The 13,075-nt window shown below is 37.5% G+C and overlaps 1 protein-coding gene across 2 annotated transcripts in view; it reads right to left on the bottom strand.

Annotated features, from left to right (window-relative positions):
- Positions 1-13,075, bottom strand: part of HERC2 (HECT and RLD domain containing E3 ubiquitin protein ligase 2) — a 102,339-nt gene that overhangs the window by 40,098 nt on the left and 49,166 nt on the right. For both annotated transcript variants that reach the window (XM_063392512.1, XM_063392513.1), the window contains exons 36-52: positions 12,837-13,024; positions 11,068-11,260; positions 10,283-10,465; positions 9,535-9,719; positions 7,732-7,879; positions 7,443-7,639; positions 6,980-7,210; positions 6,185-6,320; positions 5,523-5,666; positions 3,994-4,136; positions 3,515-3,782; positions 3,213-3,355; positions 1,769-1,867; positions 1,504-1,672; positions 1,265-1,390; positions 568-676; positions 315-454 (exon numbers count right to left, since the gene is read on the bottom strand). In XM_063392512.1, coding sequence (XP_063248582.1) covers positions 315-454; positions 568-676; positions 1,265-1,390; positions 1,504-1,672; positions 1,769-1,867; positions 3,213-3,355; positions 3,515-3,782; positions 3,994-4,136; positions 5,523-5,666; positions 6,185-6,320; positions 6,980-7,210; positions 7,443-7,639; positions 7,732-7,879; positions 9,535-9,719; positions 10,283-10,465; positions 11,068-11,260; positions 12,837-13,024 — 2,802 coding nt within the window. The remainder of the gene's footprint in view (positions 1-314; positions 455-567; positions 677-1,264; positions 1,391-1,503; positions 1,673-1,768; positions 1,868-3,212; positions 3,356-3,514; positions 3,783-3,993; positions 4,137-5,522; positions 5,667-6,184; positions 6,321-6,979; positions 7,211-7,442; positions 7,640-7,731; positions 7,880-9,534; positions 9,720-10,282; positions 10,466-11,067; positions 11,261-12,836; positions 13,025-13,075) is intronic.

Raw genomic sequence — 13,075 nt, 5'->3', positions numbered from 1 at the left:
ACAGCAAAAGGCAGGAGGATTAGAAAATTACACATTTTACTCTTGGTGTAGGTAAAAATGCCATTCTGACATGTAGTTACTGTCACAGACATTTTTTGAACTTTTTAACACTACAAAAAGGGCTTAGGGGTTAATGTTTCATTGTAGTCCATCACATGCAGTTGCAGCAGTGCTTTAAATGTTTTGTTGTCTAGGGGGTCAATCTGAACACTAATTTCATCATATTAAGGAGCTGAAATTTAAATTTGTTTCTTTCAAAACAACGTAAATGCATTTTAAATTACTCTAAGAAACACTTAGACTGCAGAACTCACCTGGTTCATTTATTCTGCCAAAAGTATGTCGGGTGTTATGCTTCCTGGTTTTAAAACACGTTTCACAGAAGTCAAAATCATCACAGTTTCTGCATTTAAATCTAGGCCCATTGATAGGAAACATCTGACAGCCATCACACCTGATTTGACAAGAAAACAAGTCAATATATATATGGTACAAGTTAATCATTAACATGAGAAGATAAAAGAATCAAGACAATGAGAGAGAGGATAACAGTAAACCATCACTTACGTAACTCCAGGATGAATGCTGGGGACCAACTCCATTTCTGACAATAAGCCAGTCCAATGTGACTGTTGAGGAAAGTCTACAATAACATCTTTTCCATTGGCACTGAATGCTGTGACAAAAACACAGAGAAAATACAAGGTGTAGTAAATCTCTATAGAATTAAGTGCAAAGTCCTTAGAGTAGTATTCCATTTGAATTCCTCTACTCCGATTTTTCTTAGTTTTATTTAGAAGCAGTTCCCAAGCAAGCACATACTTCTAAGCACAAATACAAGATGACCAAACCTCTTCGAAGAACCTGTGTGCCAAAGATTGCCTCAATAACATCCTTTATAGCCCTTAATGCATCCCACTTTCTCCTCACTTCCTTATGAAGCCTTCAAGTTACCATTACTTCCTAAAGGAAAACCATTTGTGGTTCATCCAAAGGGTAAAGAAGAACTGCAACAAGAAGCTGCACAGATGCTTAAAGACTTTTACTGTGTGCAAACGAAGTGTCTCAAAAGCAGATGGATACACTAACAAAATGGGCTGCCACAGAGTACATCTATGAATTTATCACAGAATCCAAATGCATTCTATATTCTCTATCATCATACAATACTCCACAAAACACTGATTTTTAAGTGTGTCTAGGAGCTAGTCTGCATGGTTTCGAGCTTACTACCTCCCCATGCCCCACTCTGAATACAGCTTACCTTTGACGATGCCCACGCTTCGGTGAGTGACTGATCCCCACTTGTACTTGGGTGTGGTGACAGAGCTCTTCACACGCACTTTGTCACCGATCTTGATATGAGAGGCAGAACTCTGGGGCGGGAATCCTAGCACATGCAAGAATAAATGTATAATGAGTGGGGTCTCCCCCTCCAAAAGTACATCTCCCTTAGTCTACCATTCAATTTTTTAGTGAAAAAGCAGCCAGAAGAGAACTCACCTAGAAGCTCAACATGGATATATCTGACCCAGTAAGTACCACCCTTTTGTTGCCAGTCACACTGCACGTTCAGGTCATGCAATCCATCTCGATCCAATTTAATAACTTTGCCTACATCTCCTTCACAGACCTCCTCATAGGTTCTGCAGCACCTAACCATCATCCCCACCTAGGGAAAAAAGGACAACAGAATGCAATAGCTCTGTAAAGGCTTTAGTACCAACAGGAAAGCAGTGTCTATGTTGCTTTTGATCATCAGACTTACCTGAATATTTTCCCTCACATACACAGCATAGTCATCATTGCTTAGGAAATCAGCTCGTTTCTTATAGGTCTGGCTCTCTGTTACAACAGCACCACTTGACTGGAAAAAAACAAACAAATAAATATGAAACAACTACAAAATTCATTTTCAAGTCAGATAAATAAAGATAGTTGGCAAAGAACGAAGATAACAAAAATAAACCCATACAATATCCCAGCTGCATGTCAAAGTGGGAAAAACCTTCAACAGGTTCAACCCATTATAACGATAACATTCATCATCTACTTGACTTTATATTAAAATTTTCTTTCCAAAATTACTGATCAAGGCACATAGATGCAAATTTTCACAATGTTTGAAAGAAAGTGCAAGTTGCTTCTGAGACACCTGACTGCCAAGGAAAATCAGAACAGAGAGGATTTATCAGTACTCTAATTAGCCTTGAAGATACACATTCACATTTCACTTCTTAGGACATTTGATGGGAGAGAAAAAAAAAAAAGTGGTGAAAGGTAATCTCTAACCTAAAGCTTACTAACTTTTCTTTAGATGGTACACAGTTTTTCCTTTAGAAAAACAAGCTAAAAAATAAAATAGTAGTTATTAAAATTATTCTTTTCAAAATTAGATTAATTTTTTTAAGAGAACTACTGCACTCCAGCTGTAAGGAGCATTTTCAGAAAACTTTGTTCTGTTCTGAATATTAAATGGGATTTTTTTCATTAAAGGCAATATACAGTGGTTTTCCACTGCAATACTGATAAAGATATCAAAAGCTGTCAAGTTAATTTCCTTCAAAATATAATGCAGTAATTTCAATTATAAAATCCCATGTGTGTAAGAAAACATAAGTCCTTCAAGGATAAACAGAAATATAAAACCCATTTAATTTTATTGACAAGTCTTTTTTTGAAACAGTTCTTGAAAGTCAACAAAAGACTAATATAAATTCACATTAAAGCTATCACACTCAATAGGCACTGTAACAGTAATTTTATCATCAGTAAGTGGAAAAAGCTCTTATAAGGAAAAGGCTAAGGTATTTAATAGACTTTTTTGCCATTTATTCACTAGTTCTTAAGTCCTTCCTTATAGGTAAGACCAAGTGAAAGGAGAAGGGAGTGTATTTACCAGTATTACACTAAAACATCAACTATTTTTGAAGAAACTAAGAGCATCTATCAGGGATACTTGGAGCTACCACCCATGAAACATCTACCAGCATTCTACTCTCTCCTGTGCTAAGTCACAAAGTATTTATGGATTATTCTCAGTTGTTTTATGTCATGTCTTAGAAACACAAGGCAAACATGGTCCTTGTTACTGTTTTGAAAGCTTAGGACAGCAGGTTGTCCTTGGACTGTCACCGTTTTCCCAAAAAGGGAAGAATTACAAAATTTGCAGCTAGCCTAGCATAACTTAAGCTTACTAAGTTCATACTCACAACAGGACAAGCAGCTTCAGCTTCTTCCACTTCTTCTGCTATTTCTTCATCTGAATATTCATCGGAGATAGTATCAGCATCAGAGAGATCCGTAATTTGAACATCAGGGTGATCCAACAACCAGCCAACTAAGGCTTCCACCCCTAACACAGAAAACAAACTCAGTTTGCCTCCAAGGGATTCTCTGACATTCTTAAGCTTGTATCCAAAAAGAGGATAACAACTGCTGCCTCAGAAGTACTGTTTTAATCAGCTTGCAACTCTTCTTTTCCTTCTAATATTAATTTTACTAAACAAAATACCTGGTAATCCAGAAGCACTTCCAGAGGTTCCTGACAGAGATTTTAGTGCAAATTCTATGTTCTTCCTGGGAAATCCCATTTCCATAAGTTGAACTACAATGGGAAGGGGTGGAATTGGAGACTGCTTGCGTTTCTTCACTTTTGTGGGTCGGATATGTTGCACTGTGATGGGTGTTGTAGCTTCACTAGAGCTGCAGTCTTCAAACAGTGGAGTGGAAGGATGTGTAGACTCTACAGCCAGATACTGGCACACTGCCAAAGCAGCAGCCTAGAGGAGAACAAATGAATCAGTCCAAACAAAACAAGAATATTTAGTACGCTTTTGTGTGTGAACATGCATGCCTTAAATTAAACATTATTTGCCCAAAAGGGTTCTGTGTCACTTCTTTTTTAAACCTATAGTTTAACAGGCTTCAACTAGGAATGTGAATTATAAAGAGTTATTTCTTAGGTTACTTAGCAGAAAACACGGACTCTACCTCAAGCTCCTGTTTGTCAAATATGGCTTTCACAGGTGATGGTTGTGTAGCAGCTGACAAAAGTTGCTGCAAAAGGATCATGGGAGGCTGAGGTCCTTCAGGAGACATATCTCCTATGTCTGGAGAGGCAGCTGCTCCATCCTCTTAAACAAAAACATTATTTTAACCAAAACCATGTAACATGGCCAAGCAGGAGACTTATTCTAGGTCTTATTTCTATTTTTCACATAATTCTTCTCCAGAGATACAATGCATTTAAGATTAAGCCATATGTACAACAATCTCCATCCAAAACAAGCAAGTACAAAATTGGTAGATAAACAATATGTTTTTTTAAATACACGTAAGACATGTCTAGCAGAAACTACTCAGTGGACAGTGAATTTGCACCTTGTGTCTTTTGAGTCCACCTTTTTTGCAATAAGTCTATTACTAGGATGTACTTCCAGGATAAACCACTTGATAGCGACAAGCAAGAATTTTAGTGATCCCAAAACCATGGTGCATGCTTTCTGGATTTCCTTCAAAATATAATGCATTAATTAAAGGAGTTATTTTCCAATGCTCTTCTTGGGAAGAGCTCCCTTTAGGTATTCATTGTCCCTTCAAAACAGGATACCTTTACTGAAACAACTTGCCCACAATTTTGCACCTTTCATATTTAATTTTGTATTCCTGTTGCCATAAGCATTTGTGTTTCCTAAATCTTTACTGCAACTATCACACAAAAACGTTCTCTCTTCATTTAACAACAATAAAACAATTAATAGTCCTCAACATACACTGTTCTAGTTAAAAAAAAGTGTTACTTTTTTTTCCCCTCTTTAAAAAATGATAGTGAGAGTGAAACCATGCGCCATTGCTAAAAAAAACCCTGTAGATTCTGTTGCCTTGAAATCTGGCAATTGACAAAATATCCCACAAAAATATCCATATAAGACAAATATATTATTATATTTAAAGATATTACATGCTTCACAAATACCCAAGGAATTAATATATACTCCAAAGGCATTGATGGCTATCCAGAAAGCTGGCACAGTTATTGTATTTATTTTTATATGTAAAATGCAGGTAGAAGAAATTATTCAACTTATTATAACTATAACTCCTTCAACTCCTTTAATATTATGCTTAAGCAATTGTATTTCTATACTTGTTTAACTAGAAACTGCAGGACATTTGAAGTAAAATCAGTAGACTATTTTAACTTTTGAAAAAAGAAAACCACTGCCAAAAGTATTAAGTATTTTAAAATTACTTACAAAGCTCACTAACTACAGAAGACCTACAAATTTAGCTAGCTCCTGTATTTCAAGCTTCAAACACTTGACATTCTTAGTTTTCAAAACTTAAGAAGTCAAAAATCTTTTTAACATAGAAGCTTAAAACATGCATGAATTTGAATTTTTAATCTTTAGAGAACAAACAATTTCTACCATACAACTGCCACCAGCCAGGTTTATGGTCACATACCCTATCTACCACCTAAACAAAGATCAGCACAGTCAGGTAGCGTTTCAGAATACCTGCAGGATTTAAAGGAGACTCCTGAACAGCTGGCTGAGATAAGATCTGCCTTAGTGTATCCTGGTGGGAAAGCAGAGCTCGTCCTGCTTTTAGTATGTACAGCTTTAACTGCTGGCACCGCAGCAGATCCAGATCAACTTGACCTATCAGAAATATTAAGCAGCCATTAGTGCTAGAAACCTGTTGTATTAGAGAAGAAAGATTATCACTCATACAACCTCAGCCCAAACATCAGTTGACATCTTAACTCACTGTGTACTGCTCACACGAGTCAGTTTAAACAGCACATGGATCAAAAGTCTGCACACATTGTATGACTCATGGTATTAAAAATACTGCCCTCTTACTTTTCACAGCTGATTTATAACACAGTAAGTGCAGCTGAGATGTTACTTGGATCCAGTATTATAAACAACTCAGTAGAGTAAGATCAGCCCCAAACTTTATTTACATTTTTCCATCAAAGGTACTTCACTTACAGTGCAGAGCAATTCACTGTCTAGCTAAACTTGTCTCTTAAGTGCCTATTACACTGAATAAGAGAATGGGTAAGGTTCCAGGAGACCCTCTTCCTTATCTATGTTTGCTGATACTAGTGCTTTTCTCAGAGCATATTCATCTACTTCCAAAGAAAACAAACAGCAAAAATACCCCACTGTACCTGAAAGACCTTGATTGGGAGACTTCATTCTTTGTTTTTCTATTTTACTTCCAGCCAGATTTACTAGTTGAGCCCAAATGGATAGCATAGGTTCAGTGAAAGGCAAGTTGTTCACATTAAAAGCCACAACTGGAAGCTAGACAGTGGGGGAAGAACCAGACAAAAAAATTACAAAAAAAATCCAGGTAAGCATTTTCCTAAAATCTCACAAAGTCATTAAGAAGTTTCAATGATTATTAACTGCAGAAGAGGTAAAGTAGCATTGTCTTGACCAGGAACAACTAGAGAGGATTTCTACTCCCTACATAGCTCCTAAGCCTGCATTTGTACCACACAATGGCAGGTCTTCTTGGTGAAAAAGCAGAACAGTCAGAACAAGAAAGAACTCCAGACTCTGAAGGACACCAAGCACTTGGCCTGTGCTTTCACTAAAGTTGTATCAACTAAATCACGATTCAATTGCAAATACCCAAGACTTTCTACATGAGTTAGCAAATCAAGTCAAACAAAGTTCCTCTCATCTAAGAGCTATAAAAGGCATTACAATAACTTGGGATTTTACCTCAAGTCAAACAACTCCAGCTTAAATCCCTCTTCCTTCCACCTCCCCAGCAAATGAGGATGCGATTTAAAGGTCCTACAGAGGTTTGCATGAGGACCATCTTAGATGAGCACTCAGAGCACTGTGTGTGTTGAAGGTCAGTGTATTTAGCCAATGAAGAACAAATGTTTTCTTTGGACCATATTAAAGTTTTAAACCTTCCCAGTATTAAAGCCTTAATAAAACAAACTTACTGGCTTCAGTTGGTTCAGAGGGCACACTCTGCATGTTCTCATGTCATAGAACTGCACGGTGATTTTGCCTTTCGGGGTGATGCGTGTCACCGTGCCTTCCCCAAATTCATCATGAACCACTTGTCCACCCAGCCTCAAGCGACTGTCTATGCCACCAATCACAGCCAAGACTGCCATCAGAGCTCCCACCTCTGGATTCTCAGTGTCAGGGAAGTAGTCATCCAACACAGCCTAACAAAGAACAGTAGAATTTAACTGTAGGGAGAAAACACACCCTTCTATCTGCTTTAAAATACAAAGTTAATCACACATATTTCAAATTAAAAATTACAACACAAATATATATAAAAATAGAAAAATGGTTTCAATATTAAGCTTAATATTGTTTACAAAGATTTAGTATTTATAATTTCAAAATAAATATTGCTATAAAAATGAGCTTATTTTAAAACGTGGAAACTACCCCTTCTGACTGTTTTCCTGCAAAGATGTGGGTGATGGAGGTTAGCTGAGAGTTGATGTACTTGTTTATGAGTCCATTCCACTGGCTGAGCGAATGCAGCGTCCTCAGCAGTGCCACTATCTCTTCTGCTAAAGTACTACTATGAGTGGCAGTTAGAGATGCTTGGGGCCTGGCCTTTCTCCTCCTCAGAGTAGATTCTGCAAAGACAAAGTGGTGCCCCAACAGTTGTGAGTTTAATGCACACATTTCCTACACATAAAAACAAGCCACTGAAGGAAAATTCCTCTACCTCTGAGTAGTGGGATATCTGAAGAACAAGTACTTAGCAGGCTCCCTAAAAATCCAAACAGTTTTTCCACAAGAAATTTCATGTCTCTTGACCTTTCATTTTTATCCCAGGATGGAAGTACTGCTTTCAATAAATGTACAGCAAGGATCTAAAAATAGAATAAAATTAGTATTATTCTAGTCTATGTCACCAAATACTAAAGAAACTCTCAAACATACTTAAGTACAGAAGAACAACATTCTTAAAGTTCGCTTTCCTTTGTCGCTCTTTCTACAATGCTGATTTCCTTCCAGCTGTGGAAATTACAAAGCTACTGATCTTGAGTTTGCTAAGGGATATTTTAAAAGAAGTGGACAGAGTTCATAGTCACTAAGAATTCTACTGGCACATATTATTAGTGAACCAATCTCTTCAATACTTAGGACACGAGACACACACACACACTGAGAAACAAAAACAAATAGGAAAAATAGGAATACAGAATGGGGAAGCTTGTTCAGATTGCAGAACCAGAAATTAGTATTAAGATGTATTTCAGAATGAAAGTTTCCAAGTGTTCTGCAAAGAAGCTATAATAGTTAAAGTTCATAAGATAGAAGGCTGAATGGTGGAAGGCAGGCAACAGCAGCTGCAGTGACACTCAAAAGTAGCCACAGTGAAACCAGGGCCTCCAACACAGTACAGAAGGAACAGGCTGCCATCTCTGAACCCAGACACTCAGTGCAGGACTGGCAAGGGACAGGGGAAGGTGCAACACTGCAGTATCAAAGAGCAGGAGTTGCATAGTTTGAGTAGGAGCATTTCAGGTTTTGAGCTTCCTCATCTTCTACCCAGAAGACCAATGCAAGTGACTAACAGTGAAGAGAACTCTCCTCTTGCAAACTTCTGTCAATACCATGTCTTTATAGAACTTTGAAGTCTCATCTTTTTGTTGTCCTTAAGTTAGGTGCTGGTACATGAGGAATGATCATTTCTCTGATTGAGTATTCCCTAAACAGCACAGCTGACTCTACTGCACTAACTCCTGGATGACAATAGAAGTCTCAGCATATTAAAAATACTGGCAAGAATTTAGTGGAAGGTCATACGAAAATGAACAGGCCTTTATGACACAAGACTTTACTTAACAAATGCTGATGGCGTATCAAGGAAAAGAATAAGACGATCTTTTGATCCCCAAGCCTTAAAATTTGGCAGACTTATTCCATAATAAATTTTCTTTTCAGTCTCATGTAAAAAGCACTGACAAGATGCTGAGGAATAGCAAAATAGAAAAAAAAAAAAAAAAAAGAAAAAATTTAATAAGAAAAGAAGAAATGAGAAAAGGGGAAAGATGAAACAACACCAAAACAAGATGTAAAGATGTCGCTTCTCAAGAGAGATTGTAATTTAAATAATATTAACAGTTTCCTATGGAAAGAGGGACAGTAGACAATACATAACCTGGTAACTTTAAATGAAATGTAACTTTTTCCTAACCATATACTTGTTATTCTTTCATGTATTCAACTTATAGGAAATATTACATGGGAGTTTCTGAAGTACAATTCTGGAACACTATTTTGACATTTCTTTCAATAGAACAAAGGAGTCCATAACATCCTGAAGGCTCAAAATTCAAGAGATGTAAATCTAAAATGGTAATTCCTAAATATAAAGAAAATATTATCCTTTTCCCAACTAACTAAAAACTGATTGATGGGCATCTCCCAGTTGTTTTGTAAAATACACCTTTCTTTCTAAGACAACTAACGTCTACTAATTTTATTACCTATTGAAATAATTTGGAAATACACACATTACCTGTCTCTGTAGTGAAGCAGCAGTGAAAGATTCATGCCCCTCAACAATTTTCATTAGCAAAGTTATCCACTGAGATGTACTAAGAGTGCTGCACATCTGAGGCATGAGTGCTATGCTTCGAATGAATCCCAACGTGCACCAACTCCTATGTTGTTCTTTATAAACTAATTTATTTGGCAAGGAAGCTAAAAACAAAAAGATATATACATGTAACAGTTGACTTTCCACCAGCTATGTAGTTCTCTATATGCTACATGGGGCTTTTTTGGATAAATAAGAACACCAAGCTATTTCATTGTCTTTACATGAACTATTAATTTCAATTTTAGAGCCTGTAATTAATTTTATTAAACATGCCTTTAAAACAGTTATCATCACACTGTTTCCTCATTTCAAAGTAGTTAACAGCATTACTTCTGAAATTACAAAAAAGCTACAAAAAGGAGTATGACACACCCAGTCATACTGTTGTTGCCAAACACAAAAAGGCTGCTAATAAATTAGTTGTCTAAGTCAACAATTCGCATCTCATGCATTTCTTCTGCTTTTACCGTTTATATTCTAAGAATGCACAGGATCACTTATATTACCTTTAAAAATAAGGATTTTAAAAGCTCTGAAAATACATTTTCCAGCCTTTGGCCTTAAAAGGATTAAAAACTAATAAGAAAATGTTTACAAACTTACAAGACAACAAAGCACAAAACAGAAGCACACAGCTCAAGCAGACTGCTGCTGTGTAATATACCTGATTTATCTATTGTTCCACTCTCCACAAGCATTCGGAGCAGACCACACAGGGTCCGAGTAGCATCACTTTGCATGACTTCAGCATGGACACCAGCAGAGAGACACAGGGTCTGCAGCAGGTTCACAGTACTTGTCAGCATCATGGAAGTAGGGTGAAGATTCCTTTCAACTTGTTCTGCTTCTGAAGGGAGACACAAAAGGCAAAGGAATACATTAATACTGAGTTCTTTTATTTCACAATGGTTCTCAAACAAACATTATGTGAATGATTTGTCATAAAATATTTTCTCTGAGATCATCTGACATGAAGATTCCTGATTGCCAGCTCCAAGAGCAAAATATAAACCAGCTACTTTGCATATGTATTTTCAAGTTTTTTTCTAGCAGTACCCAGCTGAAAGGAATTCCACAGGATTGCCAAGAAGAGGGAAACACTCTGACTAAATGTATAATTAGGCCATATAAAAATCCCACTTCACAATGTTATTAACCTATGTTAAAATGTTTACCTCCCAGTCTTTGTAACTGAAATTATTTCAACAGGAAAACACTATTTTCTCTGACCCATGAATGAGCAGCAAATGTGACACCATTTTGTCTATCTTCCTTTCTCACAGTGAAGTTATATTAAGACTGTGGTCAGAAGAGTACACCTATTGAATGAATCTTTGATGAAGCACTTGCTCCTGTGAAAAAACTATTTTCAACTTTATATATTACAAGATACCGATTTTAAAACTCAACTAAAACTGTGCCGCAACTTTTATAATTTTTTTTTTTTACCAGAATCATCCTCGGTGTCTGAATCCTCTGTTGTGGGCTGTGTTGCAGGTGGTGGCTCAGCTAGTTTGAGATCATATTTTCCCTCCTTTCCCATTCTGTAAGAATTTGTACTTCCAGTGTCCCACTGTACTCTAATCCAGCCATCTTCTCCCAATTCTCCAATCACACGACCCAAACCTGGTGTGGGTCCATCCTGACAAGAGAAAGGTTCAAGTTAACAATCATTAACACTAATTAATACCCAAAGCTCATAAAATAATAATGCAAGTGCTCCTTTTTGCCACTAACCTAATGATTAGGCAGTAAACATTCGATGGGGTTTCAAAAATCGAGCATGAAGTTAGAAAACATTTCACTATTTTCAAAATTAAAGTAAGCTGCACATTTGGACACTCATGATTAGATCTTTTTTTACTATGTCTTACATACGTAGAAGTTATGTCCTACATAGTTGGAAATGTATACTATTATAGCAAATAAGTTATTCAGATTCCTGTTAAATGGTAAATTAGTAGTGTCTCACTGAAAAAGAATTTCAAACATCTCCAAAAATGAAGCTGGACAAATAACTAACATATTTTATGTTACTTCTCCAAGGCTTTTGTGGCAAATGGTCAGGATTGCACAGCCTTGCTGTAAGATGGTGAAGGATTGATAAAGGTGGTTGTGAAAACACAACCTGGGCCTCATGCTTATCTTGCACCTGGCTCCAGCAAGACCTAAAAACTGAGTGATGTCTGGAGTGACACGGAGCTCTCATGCACCGATGCTGCTTCAGTGAGGCACAGAAGGGCACCTGGGCCCAACCAACAGCCACACTCCCTCCATCCTGAAAAACAAGCCTTGCTGTAAATCCAGTTCATTCAGGACGTAAGGGTGCACACAAAGACCCACTGCTGAAGGTCAGAGAGCCCCTACTGCTGCCTCAGTACATGGAGGAGGACCAAAGTGTTTATTTTACCTCTTCTGTCAACTGTAAATTCTGACAAAAGGTAACCAAGACCCTCATTAAGCCCTGTTATTAACTTAGGCACCCCTCAGGATGCAGATGAAGGACAACATGGAATATGTAATAATGCATGTATGGCCAAAGTCACCAATCCCACCTATAACATGAGTGTTCCATGTCATTGGGACAGGCCAAAATTTACAGCATAAGAGTGGCTTCAGGGGTAAGAAGAGCTAGAGGGGGAAAATTCTGCCTGCTCAAGATCTGTTCACAGACTACATCTCTCTTCTTTTCCCAAAGAGAAGTCTTTATGTGAGCTTTGCACCTCCAACAGCACTGGAGCACACCTAGGAATATTAATTTACATACACACAGATAAATTTGTGTGTCTGTAGTTAGTGCACTCATCACCAGCAATCCTGACCCTACTCTTCTGGTGCTTCAATTAACCACACCATTTGTGAATCAGGATCGTGCCAGCCCTTACTGAATGCATCAGACCTACAGAACTGCACTGGTAAATTGCACTATTTGTGTTTCTGTGTTCATGGAAGTTCTCCTCTGAGCTCAGCCAGACTAAACTGGGCTGCAATCAGAAATTAAGCCCAGCTGCAACCAGCCCCTCTGATCTCTGAGGACCAGCTGGAATGCAAGGTTTATTTTCTGTTAAATTCCTATATCCTTAATTCAACGTTTTTGGAATGTAAAATGCCCTTAAGTTTGATTGACCCAAAACTTCACAGACAGTCCACCGAACAGATTTAGATAATAATATATTTAGATAATAACACACCCAAAATCTGTATGAAAAGAGTTGTACCTGATCACCCCACTTCCAGTCTACCCCTCTCACCACTCTGGTACCAATTTTCATCATGGCTGCCAGCTCTGGTCCAGAAACAGGGAGCTGAACAGGTGTCGTTTCTTTTCTTGACTCCTCTAGGACTGTGGCAGAAGCCCCATGAGAAGAGGCAATCATATCTTCTTCAATGTTATCAGAACTGGGTCCTAACAAGGAAAAAACACGAAAGAGATTAAATCCAGCTACACATATACGTA

This window comes from Prinia subflava, chromosome 3 (genome assembly GCF_021018805.1).
Source record: "Prinia subflava isolate CZ2003 ecotype Zambia chromosome 3, Cam_Psub_1.2, whole genome shotgun sequence".
NCBI lineage: Eukaryota > Metazoa > Chordata > Aves > Passeriformes > Cisticolidae > Prinia > Prinia subflava.
Note: the sequence above shows the minus strand (reverse complement) of the source record. Positions and strands in the feature narration are given on the sequence as shown.